At 43.7% G+C, this 27,831-nt stretch overlaps 1 protein-coding gene across 1 annotated transcript in view; it reads right to left on the reverse strand.

The window, feature by feature from the left end:
• Positions 1-27,831, reverse strand: part of LOC120946958 (gamma-aminobutyric acid type A receptor subunit pi) — a 115,383-nt gene that overhangs the window by 47,104 nt on the left and 40,448 nt on the right. Inside the window, exon 4 of the mRNA XM_040361828.1 lies at positions 2,367-2,434. Coding sequence (XP_040217762.1) covers positions 2,367-2,434 — 68 coding nt within the window. The remainder of the gene's footprint in view (positions 1-2,366; positions 2,435-27,831) is intronic.

Genomic DNA, 27,831 nt, shown 5'->3' on the forward strand with positions numbered 1-27,831 from the left:
AAAGTACCGTATATACTCGAGTATAAGCTGACCCAAGTATAAGCCAAGGGCCTAATTTTACCACAAAAAAACTTGGAAAACGTATTGACTCGAGTATTACCCGACCTCGCTGTGCCCATTGCAGCCTGACCTCACTGTGCCCATTGCAGCCTGACCTCACTGTGCCCATTGCAGCCTGACCTCACTGTGCCCATTGCAGCCTGACCTCACCGTGCCCATTGCAGAATCCGATCTGTGTACCCGAGTCTGTGACAAAGACAGCGGCCGTGCAGTTTTAAAAACTCGCGCTCCTCCTTATGCTGTTCCGTGATAGGCGGAACACTCGGTTTCGCAGCAAACACTGTGTTCAATGTTCCGCCTATCACGATCGCCCTCTCGTCCTCTCGTCTATCTCAAACGAGAGGGCGATCATGATAGGCGGAACACTGAACACAGTGTTTGCTGGGAAACCGAGTGTTCCGCCTATCACGGAACAGCATAAGGAGGAGCGCGAGTTTTTAAAACTGCACGGCTGCCGTCTTTGTCAGGCGGAACACTGAACACAGGTGGAACTCTCGGTTTCTCAGCCTATCACGATTTGGGCTTCTTCAAAAGAGCTTCAACAGGATATCTTGAAACCCCAGTCTGCTTTGAAGTCTTTGCCTGGGAGAAACCTTATTGATGCAGTATAACTACCTTGTGGTCTGTTGCTGTGATCAGTATTGTCATTATGTATGACCTGTGACATGAAACTGTCTTCCACAATCTCACCTTAGTAGCAGAGTTAGACTGCTCCTCACTCAGTTTTAAGCCTCCTACACAGCTATTTTTGTTTCAGTTAAGGAATGACCATTAGCACCTACTTGGCAGGGGCGGCCCGTCCATTAGGGGCGCACTGGCACTCACACTGATTCTCCTCCAAGCCAATCAAAAAGTGTGTCTGAGACCTGTTTTCCAATTGGCCGAAAGGAAAAGTGTTCTGATTTGCAGCTGAGGAGGAGGGAGGAGACGGAAGCTGCCGTGATGCTCGCAGAGAAGAGCAGGGGAAGCCGCCCATGATGCCCGCCGCCTGTTGCGCGGGTGAAGCACTGCCCGCCATAGATGTGGTAAGTGCTCCAGACCCGACCAACTGGACTGGGGGGGTGGCTGTGGGTGCACTGTTTGCCGCCCCCCATAAAAATAATTGTTTAATCATACACCTTACCCTAATTCTACAAACTCCCTGACTTTGTGCAAGTGTACAAAGTATGCAAGTGTTAGAATGGATACGCGTTTAAAGCCAAAGGGTGGTCACACCAAATATTGATTTGATTTATATTTTTCTTCTGGTCACTCAATTTGCATTTTGTAAATTGGTAACAATAAACAATTAAAATATATATATATAATATAGAATTCGTACTTTACAGTATTGCTTCAACATTGCCTAAACTTTTGCACAGTATTATATATATATATATATATATATATATATATATATATATATATATATATATATATATGTATTTATATATATATATATATATATACTTTGGGCCGGATTCACATACCTGAGCACATCTTTATGCCGGTGTAGCGCATCTCATATGCGCTACGCCAACGTAACACAGAGAGGCAAGCTTGGTATTCACAAAACACTTGCTCCCAACGTTGCGCCGGCGTAACGTAAATTCCTCGGCGTAAGCCGGCCTAATACAAAGTAGGTGAATGTGGGCGTGATACATTTAAATGAACCGTGACCCCATGCAAATGATGGGCTTAACGAACGGCGCATGCGCCGTCTTGTAGATGCTTCCCAGTGCGCATGCTCAGAATCAAGTCGGAATGAACGCCTAAGATACGTTGAATTACTGAACGTAACCTACGCCCAGCAATATTCACGTAGTACTAAGTAAACAATGTAAAATATGACGGCTGTTCCGTGGTCCATACCTTTGCATACGATGCGCCTCCTATATGTGGAATAACTTTACGCCGGACGTACGCCTTACGTAAACGGCGTATATTACTGCGACGGGCGCAAGTACGTTCGTGAATCGGCGTATCTCAGTCATTTACATATTCGACGTGTAAATCAATGGGAGCACCCCTTGCGGCCAGCGTAAATATGCGCCCACGATACGACGGCGTAGGAAACTTACGTTGGTCGTAGGAAGCCTATTTTCTATCCTATATCTAGTTCTATGGGCACGGCGCATAGATACGACGGCGCACATTGACACTTACGCGGCGTATCTGTAAATACGTCGGCGTAAGTGCTACGAGAATCCGGGCCTTTATATTTAACCTCAGTCCAAAAGTGGCATTTTCATTTATGTCCTCAATCAGTCAAACAACTTGAGCAGTATACTGATCTGGCTAAGATCATACTCATTTGGTCAGCTTACCATGTTAATTTCTGATATTGTATCAATGCTGGCAATATCCAAACTCATTCCGACTGTTACTGGCCCATCTGAAACAAATAAAACATAGTAAGAATGAGGAACATGGGCTGTATTCGCTTTTTAGTATTTATCCAGAAACTAAGATTTATCATGAGACACAGTATTTTATTTTTCCCTATTACCATGAATCTAATTCCTTATAAAATATGAAATAAAAGGGTGACTTTGCTTTGGCGGTGCCTATCTGAATTGTCATTGCCAAGTACATTAAGTTTGCCCTCAGATTGTTCCTAGCTTCACACAACATTAGCATATGCCATCCTGCCAGCAGAGGAGCAGCTGTGACTGTCAGCTGGATCCTCATTAACCGTTTTCCTGACATAAATAATGTGGAGCAAAACAAAAAGGATGTTGAGAATATGCCCAGTTTTAATGCATGCATTGGTACAGTAATCCTTGTGACACTAAGAAGATGGCACTAATAAATGTGTACTTGGCTGTACTTTACCTTTAATGCCAAATACATGTAAATAGAAGAATGGCAAGAGTATAACTTTTTGTTGTGCTATGCTTGTTTCAATACAATTGTTCCCAATCACTAAATGTTCAATTTCAGTTATTGTTTTTGTCAAAAAGAAACAATTGGTCCTAGAAAATTAAAATCGAATTACATTTGGCTAAATTTATTTGGTACAATTTTTTTTTTCAAGATCAGGATTGTTTAGATCAGCCTTTCTCACCATATTTTACTCAAGGGTGTCATTGAGAAGAATGCCCCCTACAGACATCAGATGGAAGGTCAAGTAGCCAAGGCTCAAGGAACCCTTATCAACATCTAGAGCAGTGATGGCGAACCTTGGCACCCCAGATGTTTTGGAACTACATTTCCCATGATGCTTTGAATTTTAGTGGAGCGTCATGGGAAATGTAGGGCCAGATTCACCAAAGAGATATGACGGCGTATCTCCTGATACGCCGTTGTATCTCTGTTTCTATCTATGCGACTGATTCATAGAATCAGTTACGCATAGATATCCATAAGATCCGACAGGTGTAATTGTTTTACACTGTTGGATCTTAGGATGCAGTACCGCGGCCGCCGCTGGGGGGAGTTCACGTCGTAAACCAGCGTCGGGTATGCAAATTAGAAGTTATGGCGATTCCCGACGGATTTTCGCGTTCGCTACGTCGCTGCTAGTCTAGTTTCCCGTCGCAAAGTTAGTCGTCGTTTGACCTGCCCTAACTTTACTCAGCAATTGTATTGCTGTTTAAAGTATGGCCGTCGTTCCCGCGTCGAAATTTAAAATTTAACGTTGTTTGCGTAACACGTCCGGGAATACGGAAGTACGCTACGTGCGTCGCCGTTCGAAAAAATGACGTCACGGCGCGCAAAGCACGACGGGAATTGCGAAGCTGAGCATTAGCAGTAGGTCCGGCGCGGGAGCGCGCCTAATTTAAATGGCACACGCCCATTTGAATTGGCCCGCCTTGCGCCGGAGGCTGCCAGCGTAGTTTTCATCGCAAGTGCTTTGTGAATCAGGCACTTGCGATGAAAACTTGCGGCGGTGTAACGTATCTACGATACGTTACGCCGCCGCAGTTCTATGTGAATCTGGCCCGTAGTTCCTAAACATCTGGGGTGCCAAGGTTCGCCATCACTGCTCTATAGGAACCCTTGTTGAGAATAGCTGTTTTAGATTGATCACTTAAACAATCATTGGATAAAACATACACCACATTTCCATTTGCTTTCCCTGAATGTTGCATTAAATTATTAATGCAGTTATATAATAATAAAAACCTATATGCACATTAATAATAGCTAAACCTATATAAAAAGAGTCTATATATTATTTAAAGCAATTACTCTTAATTATGTAATGATTGATTTATATCTTTGTTGCTTCGGGAGGTAAATCCTGTGTGTGCTGGTGTCAGAATTTAAACAAGGCTGAATACGCCTCGGCAGTTAGCGGTTTCAATCTTTTAGTCCATAAGGGCTCATTCACACTATGTGCAGTGACTGGCAATTTTCTGCACCTGATCACACCGCATGTGGCTAATGGTAATGGGCCCTTAAACCAGGAGCTGCTGAAGCCTTTCCAGAAGATACTTTATTTCAGAATTAATTATTCCAACTGAATCTTCTTTCCTCAACTTGATGCAGTATTGAAAGCCCTAATGAAGGGGCTACAGTCTTAGACCCCAAAATGCATTGCTTTGTTATGCTGGATTTTTAGGATACAATATGGACTACAGAACAACTGGGGTGGCCATCTAATTTAGTCACCTTACCTAGACTTTATCCAAGGTGCTACAATGAGCTGTCTCATACCTTACGCTGGCCATACACAATACAATCTGACAGTACAGTCTCTGTAGAATCAACTTTAGATCTACCAAAACTGTGTACTATGGGGCCTACGCAATCTATATACAGTAAAACCTTGGATTGAGAGTAACTTGGTTTGAGAGAGTTTTGCAAGACGAGCTAAATTTTTAAATAACATTTTACTTGATATACAAGCGATGTGTTGATATACAAGTAGCGTCATGTCACAACTGAGTATAAAAGAGAAGAGAGGCGCTTCTAATGCCTGGTACACACAATCACTTTTCCCGACGGGAAAACTGTGAGGAGAGCTTTTGCCCGGGAATCCCGGCCATGTGTATGCTCTTTGCAGTTTTTCCGCCGGGAAAACTGCCCATAAAACGGCGGGCAAAAAAAAGAGAACCAGGAAAAACCGTCAGACTTTTGCCCAGCGTTTTTTGACAGTTTTCCTATGGGAAAAACTGCGATGGAGCATACACACGGCCGGGATTCCCGGCCAAAGCTCCATCACAGTTTTCCTGAAAACCGGACGTGTGTAGGGGGAAAGACTGACCGAGCAGGTCAGGAATTCCCCTACGTGTGTATGGGGCATTAGTGTAGCAATATGGTTACATTTAATGAAAGTACAACATTCTGCAACATATTGCTACACTTAGGCCCCGTACACACGACCGAACATGTCTGCTGAAACTGGTCCGCGGACCAGTTTCAGCAGACATGTTCGGTCGTCTGTACACCCGAGCGGACAGGATTCCAGCGTACATTTGCCCGCCGGGCCTTTTTTCCAGCGGGCAAATATTTCCAAACTTGTTTAGAAACAGCCCGCTGGAATCCTGTCCGTCGGACATGTTCGGTCGTCTGTACAGACCTACCGTACATGTCCGAGCGGCCACCATCCCTCGCATGCGTCGAATGACTTTGACGCATGCGTGGAAGCATTGACCTTCCTGCGTCGCGCACGTCGCCGCGTCATCGTCGCGGCGACGGCGTGGACACGTCACCGCGCTGTCTGTCCACGCGGATTGTCTCTCATTTCTGTCTGATGGTGTGTACAACCATCAGACAGAAATCTCCGACCGGACATGTCCGATGAAAACGGTCCGGCGGACCGTTTTCAGCGGACTGTCCGGTCATGTGTACAAGGCCTTAGAGGTGCCTCTCTTCTCTTTTATACTCTGTAGCTCCTGCTGGATTTTGCTTCTAATCCCCTTGTGGAGGCTTCCATTTGTAGATGGACATTTTATGGTTACACAACCTTGCAATCATCTGTTTATATGGACTATACACTGAAGGACTTATGAATAAATGGTTGTGGAACAAATCATTTGAGTTCCCATTATTTCTTATGGGGAAACTTGCTTTATTATAATAGTGTTTTGGATTACAAGCATGTTCCTGGAACAAATTATGCTTGCAATCCAAGGTTTTACTGTATATCCAATCAGGCAGACCCTTGTACTTTATACTTGTTGGTAGATCTAAAGAAGATTATACAATCAGATTGTAACATGTGTGGAGAGCTTTATAGCAACCTAATCATAGCCATCATACCGTTTTTCTAAAGACTGCTTGAATTAGGGTTCATGCACATGGAAAGTTTTAGCCATTTTTATGCCCAGTGTAAAATTTCCAGCACTTTCTTACACATAGGGAGCTGCATGTACTGCTTACAGCCTGCTATACCAGTGATTGGCTGTATGGCAGATCTTCTATATTCGGGAAATACATCAGACGCACATGCGCAGGTGAATGCAGATTTAAAGTAGTGTTAGGGTTTACAAATGTACGATCATTTATTGACATGACCGTACATTTGTAAACCCTAAAGCCCTGTACACATGATCGGTTTGTCTGATGAAAACAGACCGATGGACCATTTTCATCGGACGAACAGATCGTGTGTGGGCCCCATCGGTTTTTTATCCATTGGTGAAAAAAAATAGAACCTGTTTTAAATTTTTCTTATGGTTAAAAAAACGATAGAAAAAAACGATCGTCTGTGGGGAAATCCATCGGTCAAAAATCCATGCATGCTTAGAATCAAGTCGACTCATGTTCGGAAGCATTTAAAGCGGTTCTCCACCCTAAAGTGAAGTCCCGCTGATCGGAACCCTCCCCCCCTCCGGTGTCACATTTGACACCTTTCAGGGGGGAGGGGGGTGCAGATACCTGTCTAAAGACAGGTATTTGCACCCACTTCCGGCCCGGCATTTCGTCACATCCCGTCGCCCCCCCCCGTTGTGTGCTGGGAACACTCGGCTACCAGCACACAGCGGGAGCCAATCGGCAGGCGCGGCGCGACTCGCGCATGCGCCGTAGAGAACCGGGCAGTGAAGCCGCAGCGCTTGACTTCCTGGTTCCCTCAGCGTGAATGGAGGGGGGAGCAGCAGGGTGACGAGCGATCGCTCGTCCTCTGCTGCGGACGGCGCTGGACTCCAGGACAGGTAAGTGTCCTTATATTAAAAGTCAGCAGCTGCAGTATTTGTAGCTGCTGGCTTTTAATATATTTTTGGGTTGGAACATCCGCTTTAACTTCATTTTTCTTAGCACGTCGTAGTGTTTTACGTCACCGCTGTGGACACGATCGGATTTTTAACCGATGGTGTGTAGGCAAGACTGATGAAAGTCAGCTTCATCGGGGATCTGATGAAAAAATCCATCGGATTTGATTTCATCAGATATCCGATCGTGTGTACAGGGCTTAACGCATCTTTGAATCTGCCTTTACCCGCGCATGTGCATCTGATGTATTTCCCGACTGTAGAAGATCTGCATTCAGGAAATATGTCACATCCGTGTAAAAACACTGATGCAAAGAAGCATTTGAATTTACAAGAGTATAACAAAATACAGTCATTTACTAGTACACCAAGCTGTGCGTAGCACATGGCACATGAAAGGTCCGGAAAATTAGGCATAAAAAAATGGCAATATCTGACAATATTTTATTTTTAATATTTTATTACTGATTTGCCTTCCTGTCCTTGTAATAACCATTGCTCCTTTTTTTGTCAGTCAGAAAGTGAGGGAAAATACCCCAATGGGGTCACATACAAGAATTAAGGCCTAATGCCACATTACACGCGATCATTTTTCGGCATGTAAAAAACAAAATTTTAAAAAAATGTCATTTAAAACAATGGTGTTTGGGCTTCACATCATTTTTCGGGCTCTGAAAATTGACCAAAAAAAAAATTCGAACATGCTGCATTTTTTAATGACGTTTTAAACAATGTCGTTTTTCGGGTTGTAAAAAATTATCATGCGTGACGTGAATGACGTGAAAAACCCGCAAATGCTTAGAAGCAAGTTATGAGATGGGAGCGTTCTGGTAAAACTAGCGTTCGTGATGGAGTAAGCACATTTATCACGCTGTAGCAGACAGAAAAGCGCGAATCGTCTTTTAGTAACACGGAATCAGCTAAAGCAGCCCCAAGGGTGGTGTCATCCGCATGGAACTTCCCCTTTATAGTGCCCTCGTACGTGTTGTACGTCACCGCGCTTTGCTAGAGCATTTTTTTTTTAACGATCGTGTGTGGGCAACGTCGTCTTAATGATGAAGTTGGAAAAAACGTTGTTTTCTTTAGAGGCTGAAAAACGTTGTTTTTTACAAGCCGAAAAATGATCGTGTGTACGCGGCATAAGAGAAACTTCAACTTTTCCCATTCTCTCCAAAATTATATTTCAAGTAATTTGTATTTTTATTTTAGTTATACAAATAGGATTGTTGTAAAGTAAAAAAAATTCCACACATTGCATTTAACTTAAAGCGGAAGTAAACCCATCGATTTAACAGTTTCAAAAAGCAGTTACATTTCCGGCATGCCGGGATTGCCAACTGTCCCATTGGTTGTGCTCTCAACCAAACAGTCAAACCAACCAATGGCTGGTGTCATAACTGATCACATGTGCAGCACCATGGCAGTTGAAGATTAAATATAGGCCAAGATGGCAGCTTCCTTGGCTGAAAATGATAGGTGGGTTTACTTACACTTTAAACAGCATAATAATAATAAAGGCATGTATTCCCCAGCCCATGACCTCTTCTCATAAAAAAAAAAAAAAAAAAAATAACAGACAGATAAAACAATGGAAAGTACTGTTATCATTTAAACAGTTTTCAGATTACTATAGCAGTCCAGTGAGAACAAATTTACATGGGTTAAAATTAAATCAATCCTTGCTTGCAGGAATAGTCACAACGTAACAGATAAATAATCTTAAAAGCATCATTGGCAAAGTCGCTGCACTATATTTTAGTCATATCAGATCACGCCGCGTGCCTTCTGTAGTATAATAGGCATTTTACAGCTGCTTATACAAAACAAAAACATGAATCTACATTAAATTGATTGCAATATTAAAACATTACAACTTGGTAGAAATAAAATTAATATTACATTTTAAAGTACATAAAATGCAGCAAACCTTTTACTGCCAGTGTGTTTATTATGAGTTTACTTAACAATATAAAGAGAATTTATGCTTCTTCTGGGACACATTGCTTCATCTGTCTGGATGTTATCTGTTATTTTACTATCTGTTGTGTCACCTTATAAACCACATTTAAATCTTCAGCGCAACAATATTCATCAGTCACATATTTTAGCTATGTTTAAAAGGGAGGTTAAACTTTTACCATAACGACTGCCAAACAAATGAATACATGATTGAACTACCACTTTCTAACATTAATAATAAAAAAATGCAAAGCAATTTTCAGGAAGTACCAAATCTTTTCTTGAGATTTGCCAATGACAGGAATGTTCAGGAGGCTGCAGTAGGAATATGTAGGCACCTATAAGTGCCTTCATTCCATACCTGTAGTATATTGCCCCCCTTTATATCAGAGACAGAGGGGTTGATTTACTAAAGACAAATAGACTTATAGGTAGATTCAGGTAGAATGGAATAAAGTTACGGCGGCGTAGCTTAGCGTGTTTAGGCTACGCCGCCGTAAGTTAGCTAGGCAAGTAATGATTCTTAATGTACTTGCCTGCTAATATACGGCGGCGTAGCCTAAAGCGGGCGGGCGTAAGGGCGCCGAATTCAAATGTGTGTTAGGGGGGCGTGTTTAATGGTAATAAGGCTTGACCTTACGTTTTTGACTTTTTGTGGTTACTGCGCATGCGCCGGGCGCCTACATTTCCCAGTGTGCATTGCGGCTAAATATCCTGCCCGGGCCTATTGATTTTGACGTGGACGTAAATGACGTAAATCCCGATTCATGGACGACTTACGCAAACGACGCAAAAAATTCGAATTTCGACGCGGGAACGGCGGCCATGCTTGACATTACTATTCCACTAGGGCCTAGCTGTAACTTTACGCGGCCTATCTCTTATGTAAACGCCGTAAAAGTACTGCGTCGGCCGGGCGTACGTTCGTGAATCGGCGTATCTCCTCATTTACATATTCTACGCCGACCGCAATGGAAGCGCCACCTAGCGACCATCCGAAATATTGCAATCTAAGATAGGACGGCGCAAGCCGTCCTATCTTAGATATGTTTAAGAGTATCTCTGTTTGAGCATACGCTTAAACATAGGTCGGCGTAGATTCTGAGTTAGGTCGACTTATCTACTGATAAGTCGGCCTAACTCCTACTGAATCTACCTATAAGTACTTTGCAAAGTGGAGTTGCTCCAAAGCTTAGTAAATTAGGTAAAGTTTCACATTCCAAAATATACTCAATCAAGAGCAAGGAAAATAGAAAAAAAAAAAAAAATGTTTTGCTTGCACATGTTAGGATGATGGAAGTCAGCAGGCCTTCTGCTCATTTACTAAGCTCTGGAGCAACTGCACTTATAGAGTGCAATTGCACTTTGCAAAGTGCACAGTCTGTTTGCCTTTAGTAAAGCAACCACAGAGATTTATTTAAGGCATGCTAAATTGGTCTTTCAACCAATATTATTGCACAACATTTTACAATGAGTGCCTTAGGTGATACCACATCTTGATGAATCAGGACTAAAGTGTAGTACTGAAGAGTTGCTAAATATTCCTATCTCTTTTGAGTTCAAAGGAGAAATGGACAAACGACCGCCCAGAGGCGATTCAGTTCGCATGTGCAGCGCTATACAAGTTTTTCACTCACTCACTCACTCATTCCGTTAACTGAAATAAATATACATTATTACAGGTGATACTCGAAAAATTTGAATATCGTGCAAAAGTTCATTTATTTCACTAATGCAACTTAAAGGGTAAAACGAATAAATGAGATAGACTCATTACATGCAAAGCAAGATAGTTCAAGCCGTGATTTGTCATAATTGTGATGATTATGGCTTCCAGCTCATGAAAACCCCAAATCCACAATCTCAGAAAATTAGAATATTACATGCAATCAATAAAACAAGGATTGTACATAGAACAATATCAGACCTCTGAAAAGTAGAAGCATTCATATGTACTCAGTACTTGGTTTGGGCCCCTTTTGCAGCAATTACTGCCTCAATGCGGCGTGGCATGAAAGCTATCAGCCTGTGGCACTGCTGAGGTGTTATGGAAGACCAGGATGCTTCAATAGCGGCCTTCAGCTCTTCTGCATTGTTCAGTCTCATGTCTCTCATCTTTATCTTGGCAATGCCTCATAGATTCTCTATAGGGTTCAGGTCAGGCGAGTTTGCGGGCCAATCAAGCACAGTAATCTCACGTTCATTGACCCAAGTTTTGGTGCTTTTGGTAGTGTGGGAAGGTGCCAAGTCCTGCTGGAAAATGAAGTCAGCTTCCCCATAGAGCTTGTCTGTGGAAGGAAGCATGAAGTGCTCCAAAATTTCTTGGTAGACAGCTGCGTTGACCCTGGACTTAATGAAGCACAGTGGACCAACACCAGCAGATGACATGGCTCCCCAAATCAACACAGACGGTGGAAACTTCACACTGGACTTCAAGCATCTTGCAGTGTGTGCCTCTCCATTCTTCCTCCATACTCTGGGTCCTTGGTTTCCAAATGAGATGCAAAATTTGCTCTCATCAGAAAAGAGACTTTGGACCTCTGAGCAACAGACCAGGTCTGTTTTTCGTTAGCCCAGGTAAGACGCTTCTGACATGTTTGTTGTTCAGGAGGTTTGACAAGAGGAATACGACATTTAAAGCCCATTTCCAGGATCCGTCTGGGGGGCTCTTGATGCACTAACTCCAGCCTCAGTTCACTCCTTGTGTAAGTTCCCAACACTTTTGAATGGCCTTTTCCTGACAATCCTCTCCAGGCTGCAGTCATCCCTGCTGCTTGTGCACCTTTTTCTTCCACACTTTTCCCTTCCACATAACTTTCTATTAATGTGCTTTCATACAGTACTTTGGGAACATCCAACTTCTTTTGCAATTATCTTTTGAGGCTTCCCCTCCTTATGGAGGGTGTCAACGATGGTTTTCTGCACAACTGTCAGGTCAGCAGTCTTTCCCATGATTGTGATTCCTACTGAACCAGACTGAGAGACCATTTAAAGGCTCAGGAACCCTTTGCAGGTGTTATTGTTTAATTAGCTGATTAGATTGAGACACTTTGAGCCTAGAATATTGCACCTTTTCACAATATTCTAATTTTCTGAGATTGTGGATTTGGGGTTTTCATGAGCTGTAAGCCATAATCATCACAATTATGACAAATCACAGCTTGAACTATCTTGCTTTGCATGTAATGAGTCTATCTCATATATTAGCTATGACTAAGCATTGGTTATCAATGTGAAACTAGTTAGCTCTATTACCCCACTGTTTGCTGTTTTTTCTTGCTTTTGTAGTATTTTTTACCAGAATAAAAGGCAACACCTTTTTACCTTTTATTGGGGTGCGGCTGTCCAAAATTTCTTTCCTCCTATCTATCTCATATATTAGTTTCACCTTTTAGGTTGCATTAGTAAAATAAATGAACTTTTGCACGATATTCAAATTATTCGAGTATCACCTCTATTTCCTTGAATGCTGAGTGTCATTGGGCTATAATCTGTTTTAGATACAAAACAGGGTCAATCCATTCAGACCATTGTTTAACATCCACTGCAGTTCAGACTGTCATAGCGTGTTATGTCAAACAACCTGCGTCCGTTATCAGTGAAGAGTATTGTATATGATGAGGCTCAGAATAAGCCATGATGAGCATTCTGAAATATTAAACTAATACCTGCCTATAACAAGCATCCATACCAACCATGACTTTGTACAGTTTTTTTTACTGTGTGCACTGCTTATGTAGAAAGATAAATGATCATGAGGATTTTTTTGCTAAAAATAGTATTTTTCCTATGAAGATCTTATTTATGATCTGCTTATAATGAGATGTATCAGGGTCTTAGAGGTAAAATGCAATCAGTGTATACTACCTAAAAAGTCAAATGGATAAGCACAACCCACCATCAACCATTTGTAATAAATCTGTGAAATAATCAAATCTAATTGTAGGTTGCCTTGACAAGTGATTGAAATTGTCTGAAAATTACAGTGTATATCCACCACTAAGCTAATGTTACAATCTGATTGCATTTACAATTGCTGTACAATTACCTTTCAATTCACTAAAACTAGATAATGAAGGGACAGTCTAGACAAGTGGATTTTGATAGAAAGTTAAAATAGAATTGGAATGTATGATTGTAAGACATCAATCGCATCTCTCTTTCCACCATATAATCTCATAATCTGATCAATCGAAATACAAAAACGTTCAAACTATTTGGATGCTGCCAATTTATGCACAGTCATCAATGATTTTCTGCTCTGATCAATCAACTCAGTTTGAATAAATACAATTTCATTTGAGTCTAAATTGATCAGAAGGGAAGTTATGGCTATTCAATTGTGTGCAGATTCAGTTGTTTTAATCAAATCACACATTGATTAGATAATACAATTGAAGTATGTGTAGCACCCTCTAGTGTGCTAGAAGCATAGTGTATGTTGTTTTTTTTTTTTGTGAGAGTATGTACATTTCCAGGCTTGGCTGGTGTGTGTTTTGATCTGGGTTGGGAGTAACTCAGGACAGGGTTGGGTGACTCACCGGCAGCATCACCAACACCTCCCACTTTCTTTCAAGAATGTTCTGGTGTTTTCTGGAAAGGAAGGAGGAGAGGAAAGGTGGAACTGCCTGGGGTATTCAGAGGAGCCCTGATCAATCCCCAACTTGGATTGGCAGGGGGCAGGCCTCCTTAAATACCCTGGGTCAGCCCAGCTGGGGAAGAGTTGTTCGGTGGAAGCTGGAGATGGAGTGCTAGGCTGGCGTGGCCTTTGAAGGAGCTCCCCAGTCTGGGGGGATGGCCTTGGGCCTGGGCTCAGGAGGACGGGACCTTCTAAGAACACGTGGAGGTGGCCTGGACAGGAGGCACAGGAGGAGCAGGAGAGGACAACAGGAGAGAGCACTGCTGGGCAAGTCTCCAGGGAGGAACAAGTCACAGCCAAGAGGGTTGGTGAGTGGCACACAGTCAGGAGGACTGGAGAGGCACAATTGAGAGGACTGGGAGAGTGCAGTCTGGGATGGGTGCAGAACCAGAGGAGTGGACTGTGTGACACAGGCAGAAGAGAGAGACAGCTGCAGCCTAAAGGGCTGGCAGGGCTGGAAGATGTGGTACTGGGCTCAGTAGCCAAGTGGACAGCTAGCACCAAGTATTACCATATTTTGCTACACTATAGGACCCACGATCCCTGCCTGCAAAGGGCATTTTCTAAGGCCTGGCTGAGCCAGTACCTGTGCTAGCTTGTCTGGTAAGTTCAAGCAAGTGCTGTGCTGGCAGTGTTGAAGAGAGATAGTCTGAAAGCAAGTGATTTGCTGGAGGACAAGAGGAGATTGTATATACCGGGAGTGTACATAGTTCAGTCCCAAAATTGACTCAATCATCTGGCTATCTCATGATTTCCCTATCCAAGTGCATTTCCCTCAATAAAAATACAAAAACAAGTGCAAGGACTGTTTCATTTCTCTGAATGCTTGAAATTGTGTGCCTGGCTGGGCAGGGTGATAGATGGATAGATGGACCACAACAATCAGCAGCCCTTACGAAGGTACTGCTACATATGTATGACCTTTATTAAAGGAAAAGTATAGTCAAAGCTATAGCTTTGGTTGTACTTCTTCTGTGGATCACAGTAGTGCAATTCGTTCTGCACTTCTGTGACCCGTTTTCACTCAGCCTGTTCAGCATAGGATGCATTAAGGTGAAAAAACACAAAGCTTTACAACCCCTTTAACCTCCCTGGCGGTATGATTCTATCTGGGTTTTAGGTGCTGAAAGCGGTAACATTATTTTTGCATTAAAATTTGGCGTTTTACATCGTAGGCCTGTAATTCTTAGGAATAACTCACTTAAATCTGTCCAAACAAGAGTCTAGTAGACATCTCGGGTATGATAAAGTTTGAAAAACAAAATCATAAATTATAATATAATAAATAACTATAAATAATTATAACAAATAATAATGTAATTATAATAAAAATTATTAAATAATGTAATCAAATCAAAAACACTGAAATTTGCTCAGTTGCAGAATTGTCGCTGTCATTACTTTTATTTTTTTATGACGAATTTCCCCACAAATCGCTATCGCTCAATTCTGCAAGTGATTATAATTTATTATCGCTGTTTTCTAGCTGCTCTAAAATCACTTTTGACATAAAGGGACACTTTTGGTTGCTATGGACAATCTACAGTTTGCAGGCAGAAAGAACAGTTTTTATTGTACAAAAGTGCAGAACACTGGGCAGACCACTTGGGACAAAGGGGGTGTGTCTTTTTTACATACAGTACTGTAATCTGTAAGATTACAGTATACTGTATGTAATGTGTTTATTTACTTTTTTGAATTTGGCGTAACGTCGCGGGGAACGGAGATCGGCGGCACACGGGCACTGTGAATCGAGCGAGGAGGACACCGCTGGCTCACACAGCGGGGAGGCATTGCAGGATCCAGGGACAAGGTAAGTGAACCATGCCTGTGGACACTGATCCCGAGTCTGGCTCAGGGATACCGCTTTTGGTATTGAAATCTTACCCCGAGCCAGACTCGGGAATACCGCCAGGGGAGTTAACAACCACTTAAAGTTACAAGCATTTCGGTACCGTGGACAGCATACTAAATGTACTTATTTTTGCTGAGCCTGGCTAATGTTACATTGATTCAAATTTGTAAATCACTAAGGGCCAGTTCACACCAGACGCAGTTCCGTTCAGTTCCATGTGCTTTTTTTCTGCACAAAATGCATGCACAGTGTTTTCCATGTATTCTAATGGCTCTAGTTCACACCATGCAGTCAGTTTCCGGTCAGTTTCTGCACTGGAAACTGACCGAAAACTGACTGTATGGTGTGAACTAGAGCCAGCTAGAGCCATTGGAATACTTGGAAAACACTGCATGCATTTTTAGTGCAGAAAACATGCACACGAAACTGTACGGAACTGCGTCTGGTTTGAACTGGCGCTAAGGCTAGGATCACATATGTGCAGGTCGGGAATGTGTGCATAGTCACGGCCACCCTACACAGAAAAACGCTTCTCATTAATGACACCCCCATGCATCGGCATCCGCATTTTCGTGTGTGAAACAGCATGGTGCAGCAACACCAGACATTTCCGTGCAGAGCATTTTTTAAAAAGTGCAAATTATACATGTATCTGCACCCCCCTGAAAGGTGCCAAATGTGACACCGAAGGGGGGGGGGAGGGTTCCGAAAAGTGGAGGTTCACTTTTTGTGGTTACCAATAGGTTTTGATTATTAAGATCCATTCATGATCACCATGTCAACCAATGGCTAAGGTGTAGACTATTAGCCAGATTCAGAAAGACTGGCTTAACTTTGAGCCGGCGTAGCGTATTGCATATACGCTATGCCGCCGTAAGTCAGAGAGGAAAGTGCTGTATTCACAAAGCACTTGCCTCCTAAGTTACGGCGGCGTAGCGTAAATGGGCCGGCCTAAGCGCGCCTAATTCAAATGAGGAACAGGGGGGTGTGTTTTATGTAAATGATTCGTGACCTGACGTGATTGACGTTTTTAACGAACGGCGCATGTGCCGTCCGTGGACATATCCCAGTGTGCATTGCTCCAAAGTACGCTGCAAGGACGTATTGGTTTCAACGTGAACGTAAATTACGTCCAGCCCCATTCACGGACGACTTACGCAAACGACGTAAAATTTTCCAAAATCGACGCGGGAACGACGTCCATACTTAACATTGGCTAGGCCAGCTATTTGTTCGACTAACTTTATGCCTGAAAACGCCTTACGTAAACGGCGTATCTTTACTGCGACGGGCAAGCGTACGTTCGTGAATCGGCATATCTCGCTGATTTACGCATTCTAGGTGTAAATCAGCGTTCACGCCCCTATCGGCCGGCGGAACTAGACAGCTAAGATACGACAGCGCAGGCCGTCGTATTCTAGCTACATTTAAGTGTAACTCAATTTGAGAATACACTTAAATGTACGACGGCTTAGATTCAGAGTTACGACGGCATATCTACTGATACGCCGGCGTAAACCTCTCTGAATCTAGCTATATGTTTTGCTTGGCAAAGCACAAAGAGGAGGAGGAATCCCAGACCTGGTGCATGGTTCCTGATGCACCTTTTGGCAGCAGCTCTATGCAGTTTAGAAAAAGCTATTCTAGAAAGGAAATACTGATCATACGGCAGATGTACACAATGTTAAAGGGTTGAAAGAGTGAAAAACTCAAGGGCCCAGATTCAGGTAGGGGCACGCACTGATACTGCGGCGCAGCGTATCGTTTTTACGCTACGCCTCCGTAAATTACTGGAGCTATGCTTCATTCACGAAGCATTTGCTCCGTAATTTGTGGCGGCGTATCGTAAAATGGGTCGGCGTAAGCGCGCGTAATTTAAATGATCCCGTAGGGGGTGTGGATCATTTAAATTAGGCGCGTTCCCGCGCCGAACGTACTGCGCATGCTCCGTCGGGAAAATTTCCCGACGTGCATTGCGGTAAATGACGTCGCAAGGACGTCATTGGCTTAGACGGGAACGTAAATGGCATCCAGCGGCATTCACGAACGAGTTACGCAAACGACGCAAAATTTGAAAATCGCGACGCGGGAACGACGTCCATACTTACCATTGGCTGCACCTCCTAATAGCAGGAGCAGCCTTACGGCGAAAACAACGTACGCAAGCGACGTAAAAAACGAGCGCCGGCCGCGCGTACGTTTGTGAATTGGCGTGAGTTTTCAATTTGCATACTCTACGCTGACAACTACGGTTGCGCCACCTAGCAGCCAGCGTCAGAATGCCCCCTAAGATACGACGGCATAAGAGCCTTATGCCAGTGGTATCTTAGGCTACAGTCGGCGTATCGAGCTTTCTGAATACAGAAAGTAGATACGCCGGCACTACTTAGCAATTACGCTGCGTATCTATGGATACGCAGGCGTAATTGCTTTCTGAATCTACCCCACGGTGCCTGGAGCTGGGCAGTAAACGCACTAGTTTTTGTATAGGACTTCTATATTTTTAGTAAATAAATCTACAACATAAAAAAAATTCTAGCTGCATTTTATTAAAAAGATTTGTAAATAAGGCATTAAATATATATGGCTTAGAGTGATGAGATTTGAACTCATAACCAGAGGGAAATGTAAATACACAACAAAAAATACCAAACTGTCTGATGTGGTTTAGCACAATCTCAGAAAGCCTCTCCAAGGGACACTATCTTGGAATGCTGTGGTGCAGCTCTACTTGATTATTTGCAATCATCACATTTATTAGAGGTTAAATTTGTTTTATCCTGTGTGCTCAGGCGTGACTGTTTAGTGTACAAGTCTGAGTGGCAACATGTAAATGCATGACTGCGTTGCATGGAACTTTGCATGTCATTAGTATTGTTATTATTATACACGATTTATATAGCGCCAACAGCAGGGCCATCTTAATGCAAGTGCACTCCTGGACACCGCCCAAGCACCCCAGGTACATGGGGGGCCCCACAATAATCTGGCATTACTTGCCAACTGTCCCAGATTTGCTGGGACAGTCATGCTTTTCACTAAACTGTCCTGATATGGTCGTGTACCAGGAAGTGTTCCAGAACCTATACTGTGCACTCCTGATCCCAGTGTTGTGCCCTCCTGACCACCCCTGTACTGTGTCCTCCTGATTTCCAGTATTGTGCCCTCCTGACCCCCCATGTACTGTGCCCTCCTGATCCCAGTGTTTTGCCCTCCTGACCCCCCCTGTACTGTGCCCTCCTGATCCCAGTATTGTGCCCTCCTGACCCCCCCCCCCCGTACACAAACTGGTAGGGGCCCCAGGGGCCCATGATGATATTAAGACGGCCCTGGCCAACAGTTTGCACAGCACTTTACAACGTAGAGGGGGGACAGCACAATTACAGTACAGTTCAATAGAGAAGAGACAGGAGGGCCCTGCTCATGGAACTTCTATGCTATGTCATAGTAAAATAATAAAGAATGAGTTACCAATCATATCTAATAGGAGATGTTACACTTTTAGGGGTCAATTAATAAACTGTCAGTGCCTGTGGCAAGGCAAGTAATTTGCACCCCTTAGCCAATGTACTTTTAGATACCCTCATCCTGATCACATGCCCAGATACCCGGCCACTCTGATCACACCCCCAGATACCCCCCCCCCCCACTCTGAGCACACCCCTCAGATAGCCCCATCCTGACCACACACCCCAGATACCCCCATTCTGATCACACCCCCAGATAACCCCAACTCTGATCACACCCCCAGATAACCTCAACTCTGATCACACCCCCAGATACCCCTACCCTGATCACACCTCTCAGATCCTCCTATTCTGATCACACACCCCCCACTCTGACCTCACCCCCCCCAGATATCTCCACCCTGATTACAACCCCAGATACCAATGCCCACACACACTCTGATCAAGCCTCCAGAAACTCCTACCAGATTCCTCCACTCTGATCACACCCCCATATTCCCTCCACTCTGATCACACCCCCATATTCCCTACACTCTGATCACACCCCCAAACTCCCTCCACTCTGATCACACCCCCAGATTCTCTCCACTATGATCACACCACCATATTCCCCACCAGATCCCTCCACTCTGATCACACTCCCAGATCTCCTCCCACATCCCTCTGCTTTGATCACACCTCCAGATTCCCCACCAGATCCCTCCACTCTGATCACACTCCCAGATCCCCTCCCCCATTCCTCTGTTTCAGATACCCCACCACCCCCCCAGATCCCTCCACTCTGATCACACCCCATCACACACTCAATCCTCCCACATCTCAGCGGTCCTGCAGCAAGTACCAGGAACAGAAGGGTTAGCTGTGTCCCACACAGGCAGGAGAATATCTCCAGCAGAATCATCAGTGCAGAAACCTGCAGGGAACGTCCTTTACCCTGACCTCCTCCTCTGCCGACACCCCCGGGCTGACCTTCCCCCCTGCACAGCATGGTGCGCACTGCCTGCACCCACTCGGGATCCGACCACTGCTTCCTCTAAATGCTTGAATCCTTTCTCCCTGCTTTCTTGTTGATAGAAACTAAACTGCAGGTAAATTAAACCCTCCACACTGTGCCCTCTCTCCTACCGGGTGCAGCGTGGAGGTTTGAGTTTGCCTGCTGGGGGGACAGTTTTAAAAAAATCTAAATCCCCAGCAAGTGGCTCTACTGGTGCCATTTCTGATGCGACTTGAGTTAAACAAAACTGCATGACAATAGAGATCACATTGTTTTCAAAGGTGCCCGTTAATGCGACTGAATGCGATTTTGGAAAAGGTTCCTTTGCTACTTTGGTGTGAGCCCAGTTCCAATTTGGCCCCATAAAGTTCAATAGAATCGCACAGATATTGAATGTACATGTGATCCTGATGTGATTTGGAAAGTGATTTAATGTTTTTAAACCCTGAACTCTTCTTTCAGGCAAAGCAGCAGCGCCTTGACTACTTGGGTGAAATCTCATTCAAATCGCACAAGAGTAAAAACAGGTCAGAATCTCTCACAAGTCACACAAAAAAAATAATCGCTCTTAAAACTGCCTCAAAAATGCATCGCACTAGTGAGAACGAGGTCTTAAACATTATAGTGCATTCATTTTCTAAATGATTATATATATGGATATAAGAAGAAAAAAAAACGCTTGACAAATGAACAATTCTAAAGGTGTTTTTTAAAGTCTGTTACAATTATGGTATTTTACAATTTTCTGCAAAGCATGAACGCATTAGCAGACCATCTCTTAGATTGAAAGCTCTATCGTGCAGGGCCCTCTGATTCCTACTGTATTAAACTGTATTGTAATTGTACATTGGCCTTATGTTGTAAATGTAAAGAAATGTATAAACGGTTGGCGCTATATAAATCCTGTATAATAATAATAATAATCTCTGCTTTGTGAGTGTCAGCAGAAAAACTGATCAGCGATAATGAAGTACGGTATACTAATTTCCTGATGCAGCTAAAGATGGACTTTCATGTCTGTTAAAATTGTGTGAATGCCTCAGCTTATACTGGTGTTTTTTTCTTCAAATTCTGTAATAATGTTTGACTTCGGTTTTGTGAATTTATATTAAATGCCTAAGAATATAAAGTTAGTGATACTTCTGTATTAAAAATATTTTATTGAATTTTTAGCGCTGCAAACAAAATGAAGGAAAAAAAAACAAAATACAAAAAGTAATCATAACGAAAGGAACATAATACAATAAAGTCCTTGACAAGTATTAATAGCCTGTCTTTACTTCAAGAAGAAATATGTATTCACATCCGCTTAATAAGACTCACAAGCATGAAATATTGATTAAATATATTTTTAATACAAACATCTACACATGATAAATTCAAAGTAAATGTGAGAAAAAATAATAAAGAAATAGCTGTAATATTCTACATTTAAAGTAATATCTGAGGCCCCGTACACACGGTCGGACCGAACCGATGACAATGAACCGAAGTTCAGTTTCATCGGACCAAACCGACCGTGTGAATAGGCCATCGGTCTGTTTTCCCATTTTCAGAATCAAGTCGACGCATGCTTGGAAGCATTGAACTTTGTTTTATTCAGCACGTCGTGTGTTTGACGTCACCGCGTTCTGACCCGATCGGATTTTGGACTGACGGTGTGTACACATATCAGGCCGTACGGCCACTTCAGAGGTGAACCGATGAAAACGGTCGGACGGACCAGTCACATCGGTTTGGTCCGACCATGTGTACAAGGCCTAATAGTCTACATTTAAAGTAATAGGTACATTTTTCTACATTTAAAGCAATAGATCTCATAAAAATGTAATATTTTTATATACATTTTTAAGTAATAGCTCCTTAAAAAGTAAAGGGGGGGATGTAAATTACCCCGAAACACTAATCATCAAAATGTATTTCTAGACAAACTCTTTTTTTTTTTGCTTTGCATAGTGTGGGAAAGGGTTGGACCCTTTGTCAAATTATTACTGCTTTCCGTGTGGCCCCTGGAGAGATGCACCCCTCAATTTTCATGGTGACCACCGTTGAAAAAAAAAAGTGCATTTCCAAAATATTAGAGTTGTTTCCAAAATAGGAGATAAGATAAAATCTTCCAATGGGGACACCTGTTCTGAAGACAGCTATCTAAGGGCTCTTTCACACGTCCGTTCAGTTTTTCAGATCAGTTTTTTTTTCATCAGTTGATCCGTTTTTCCATCAGTTTTTCGTCAGTTTTTCGTCAGTTTTTCGTCAGTTTTTCGTCAGTTTTTCGTCAGTTTTTGCATCAGTTTTTGCATCAGTTTTTCCATCCGTTTTTTCATCCGTTTTTTTTTTGGTCTTTTTACATAGAAAAACAGATGTTAGCGGAACGGATGATAAACGTTTTTCGTCCGTTCCGTTTTTTAAACGGAAGAAAAATAGGGTTTTCTTCCGTCCAAAAAAATGGAACTGAACGCAGACGGATGCTAACGGACGTTAGCGGATGCTCATTCGCTAACGGACGCTAGCCCTTAGGGAAGCATTGCGGTTCGTTAACGGACGTCTAAAAAACGGACGAACGGAACGGACGTGTGAAAGAGCCCTAAGAAGAGAATATTACTTAGGGCTCTTTCACACGGAGCGGACCGTTTCCGGGTCCGCTCCGTGTGTCTCCGTCGGCTCAGCGGGGGTCCCCGCTCAGCTGTCGGCGGATAGGGCGGTCCCCGCACACAGTGCAGGGACCGCCCTGTCTCTGCTCCGCTCTGCCCTATGGGGAACCTGATGCAGACGGACCGTCTGTCCGTCTGCATCAGTTCCGCTCCGCCGAACGGAAGAAAAATAGGGTTTCTTCCGTTCCGAAAAGCGGATCCCGACTGACGCGGACGCTAGCGGATGCTCCATCCGCTAACGGACGCGTTCCCATAGGGATTCATTACAAGTCCGTTAACGGACTTGTAATGAGCGGACGAACGGTCCGCTAGTGTGAAAGGACCCTTACTTTGCGTGATTTCTTCAAACCTCTTGTTGGGAAAGCAAGTGAAGGGACATTTTCCCAATGGTAAACAGACAGCAAAAAAAATAAACTTGGCAGGGGTTTTATCCTTTCCCTGCTCTAGCCAAAAGAAAAAAAAAAGAAAAAAAGTTTTGTCCATACATACACTTTAGATAAGATTTTTGGATTGTTTGTTAAAGCACATGGTATCATAAATAACTACCATTTCTATTTTCTATTTTCACCTTTCTCCATTCTTTAGCGCATCTCCGTGCTGCTAATATCCTGCAGCTTCTTTGCAGCCATAGCCATATCGTGTCTACATGCATGTGCTCCAGCAATGCCTGCATGGCATTTTTCAAAGTAGATTTCCTGATGGTGACAACAGTGGAACGTGTCCACATAATATGATAGTGTGCATTATAATGACCGCCTGTCAGTGGCAGCTGGTGCTCAAATTTTTTGGGGGGATGCAAACAAACTGAAAAAAAAAACATCAATTGCAGCCACTGTGCCCTTCAAATGCAGCCATCTGCCATCAAACGCAGCCACTTTGCCCATCAATTGTCGCCACTGTGCCATCAAACGCAGCCACTGTGCCATCAAACGCAGCCACTGTACCATCAAACGCAGCCACTATGCCCATCAATTGCTGTCAGTAGGGATGAGCTTCGAGTTTGAGTCAAACTCATGTTCGACTTGAACACTGCCTGTTCGGCGAACAGCAAACAATTTGGGGTGTTCGTGACAAATTCGAAAAGCCACGGAACACCCTGTAAAAGTCTATGGGAGAAATCTAAAGTGCTAATTATAAAGGCTAATATGCAAGTTATTGTCATAAAAAGTGTTTAGGGACCTGGGTCCTGCCCCAGGGGACATGTATCAATGCAAAAAAAGTTTTAAAAACTGAAGTTTTTTCGGGAGCAGTGATTTTAATAATGCTTAAAGTGAAACAATAAAAGTGAAATATTCCTTTAAATTTCGTACCTGGGGGGGGGGGTGTATAGTATGCCTGTGAATTAGCGCTTGTTTCCCGTGCTTAGAACTGTCCCTGCACAAAGTGTAATTTCTGAAGGAAAAAAGTCACCTAAAATCACTCGCGGCTATAATGAATTGTCGACTCCTGGCAATAGAGAGAAAAGTCATTCACAAAAAAAAATGCGTGGGGGTCCCCCCAAATTCAATTACCAGGCCCTGAAGGTCTGGTATGGATATTAAGGGGAACACCGCGTCAAATTTAAGAAAAAAATGAAGTGGGGTTCCCCCCCAAATATCCATTTTAGACCCTTCAGGTCTGGTATGGATTTTAAGGGGAACTCCACCCCAAATGTAAAAAAAAATGGTGTGGAGTTCCCCTAAAAATCCACACCAGACCCTTTATCCGAGCACGTAACCTGGCAGGCTGCAGGAAAAGAGGGGGGACGAGAGAGCCGCCCCTCCTGAACCGTACCAGGCCACATGCCCTCAACATTGGGAGAATGCTTTGGGGGTCTGTGACCCCTCAAAGCACCATGTCCCCATGTTGATGGGGAAAAGGGCCTCATCCCCACAGCTCTTGCCTGGTGGTTGTGGGGGTCTGCGGACGGGGGGCTAATAGGAATCTGGAAGACCCCTTTAACAAAGGGGACCCCCAGATCCTGCCCCCCCTATGTGAATTGGTAATGGGGTACATTGTACCTCTACCATTTCACAAAGAAAGTGTAAATAATGTAAAAGTGAAAACACAGACCCCGTTGGGAAAGTCCTTTATTAAAAAAAAAAAAAAAAAAATTCCAGCGGTGGTAATCCACTCTCGGTCTCAGCTCCAACGCTGTCGGTATCCTGCGACGGGTGATCTCCTCTCCGGGTTCCAGCGATGAGAAGATCTCCTCTTCATCCAGGTCCAGGATCCAGCGATGAGATTTCTATCCAGCGCAGCGCATCACCTGTCTCCACCGAAGACAGCCCATCGAATGACGCGGCTTCAGCAGTGACAGCTCTTATGTAGGTGAGGGCGGGGCCACTCATCACATGACCCCATCCCCCTCTGACGCAAGGGAAAGCCCCATCTTTCCCAGTGACATGCTGGTGACCCCGCCCCCCTCTGATGTAATGGCAAACGGCAAACCTTTTTTTTTAATAAAGGACTTTCCCAACAGTGTCTGCGTTTTTTTTTTTACAATTATTTACACTTTCTTTGTGAAATGGTAGAGGTATAATGTACCCAATTACCAATTCACATAGGGGAGGCCGGGATCTTGGGGTCCCCTTTGTTAAAGGGGTCTTCCAGATTCCGATAAGCCCCCCGCCCGTAGACCCCCACAACCACCGGGCAAGGGTTGTGGGGATGAGGCTCTTGTCCCCTATTAACATGGGGACATGGTGCTTTGAGGGGTCTAGAATGGATATTTGGGGGGAACCCCACATATTTTTTTTTTAATTTGACGCTGGGTTCCCCTTAATATCCATATCAGACCTGAAGGGCCTGGTAATTGAATTTGGGGGGACCCCCACGCATTTATTTTTTTATTTTTTATGAATGACTTTTCTCTGTATTGCCGGGAGCCGACAATTCATTATAGCTGCGAGTGATTTTAAATGACTTTTTTTCCTTCAGAAATTATATTGTGTGCAGGGACAGTTCTAAGCACGGAAAATGAGCGCTACTTCACAGGCATACTACACACCCCCCCAGGTACGAATTTTAAAGGATAATTCACGTTTATTGTTTCACTTTAAGTATTATTAAAATCACTGCTCCCGGAAAAACTGAAGTTTTTTAAAAAAAAAATTGCATTAAAACATGTCCCCTGGGGCAGGACCCAGGTCCCGAAACACTTTTTAGGACAATAACTTGCATATTAGCTTTTAAAATTAGCACTTTAGATTTCAAACGTTCGAGTCCTGTAGATTTTAACGGGGTTCTAAAGTTCACACAAACTTTTGGTCTGTTCCCAGGTTCTGGTGCGAACCGAACGGCGGGTGTTCGGTTCATCCCTAGCTGCCAGTTTGCTCCATCAATGGCCACCAGTTTGCCCCATCAAATGATGACAGTTTGCCCCATCAAATGCCGCCAGTTTGCCCCATCAAATGCTGCCAGTTTGCCCCATTAAATGATGCCAGTTTGCCCCATCAAATGCTGCCAGGTTGTCCCATCAAATGTCAACAGTTTGCCCCATCAAAGGATGCCAGTTTGCCCCATCAAATGATGCCAGTTTGCCCCATGAAATACCACCAGTTTGCCCCATCAAACGCCGCCAGTTTGCCCCATCAAATGATGCCAGTTTGCCCCTTCAAATGCAGCCAGCTTGCCCCCCCACCCAGCACTTACCTTTCTTAGGTCAGTGCTGTCCTCCACACTCCCTCCAAGTCCTCGATGTCTTCTCCCGTCCTCTTCATGTCAGAGATGCTATGATTGGATGCCTAGCGCCGGTCGCTTCAGCCAATCAGGTGACCGGTAACCAGACCCAGTGCACCTGATTGGCTGAGAGGCGGGTCAGTGTTAGGGAAGCGATTCAACACAGCACTGTTTAAACAGGGTACGCACAGCAGTGCGCCCGCTATTTAACAATTTGGAAGCCTATTAGAGCCCACATGCTCTAATCAGAAAGCCTATTGCTATAATGGGCACTTCCAAAACACCCCCACCGCTGTAATTCAGATTGCCGGCGCTCAACAAGGAGCCAGACATCTGAATAGTGGGCAGCAGCGGCGACAATAGATAGATTCATGCAATGCATGAATCTATCTATTGGAGATTGACGGGTGCAGGAGAGAGGGGGCGGCGCTCCTGCGCCCACTATGGACGCACTGCCACTGCCGCCTGTAGTCTCCATCAGAAGCCTATGTGACAGGGTGACAACCCAGGTGCACAGTTGGGAGACAGGGACAAAAAGTCAGCACCAGAACATGAGCGAGCACTTGCAGCCACAGTCCCATCAGTGGTGGCCGGTGGTAATTTTCTTTGGGGTGGCGGAAAACTGATTACAGTGCAGGTATTATTGTACCCAGATGCCTAAATGTTAATTTTGTGTAGGACTGTATCACAACTATCATCTAAAATCAATCAAATTGTTTGCTTTAGAACATATGCCAGCTCATGAACGAGGGGGAGATATTGACAAAAAAACTATTACAACTAGAAACCAAATGGATATATTTGATACAAGCAACTAGGTATCCAGGCTTGAACGAAGGAATTATATACACACCACTTCTTTAACTCTGTGTTACCCAATTGGAACTCTTCCTCTTTGGGTTAGAGGCCCAAATATGACTTCCTCATTAACATTGTCATCTTTTCCCTCCTAGTTTCTATCCAACGGATGATCATGGCTCCCTATTGGGCATTCAATGCTGTGTCTTTTTTTTATATTTTATTTTTTTGTTCTTGTGCCAAGGAATGTATATAGCATGTTATATGATGATATAGTAAATTGGTGACTTGGGCACTTCGTGCCATGACCATCAATTTATTTGCATCTTTGTTTTGTGTGTTTATAGGTTCATATATTTTTGTCTCTGATATTGCATCTGATGTGTGTATCTGGTCTACGATGGTTGAGCTCACCTACTTGTTCAGTGCTCATCATGTTATTTTCTCCCCCCTCCCCAATCTGGGGTTTATGGGGGGTTGAACATCCATCCCTTCGTATTTCTTGGATTATTACATGAATCCGAGATTGCACAGACCAGCAATTGATATTGCATGATATTGGGATAATTTCTGGAGTGGTATCTGGAGCAATTTGCACCGTCCAGGGGA

This window comes from Rana temporaria, chromosome 8, assembly GCF_905171775.1.
Source record: "Rana temporaria chromosome 8, aRanTem1.1, whole genome shotgun sequence".
Lineage (NCBI taxonomy): Eukaryota > Metazoa > Chordata > Amphibia > Anura > Ranidae > Rana > Rana temporaria.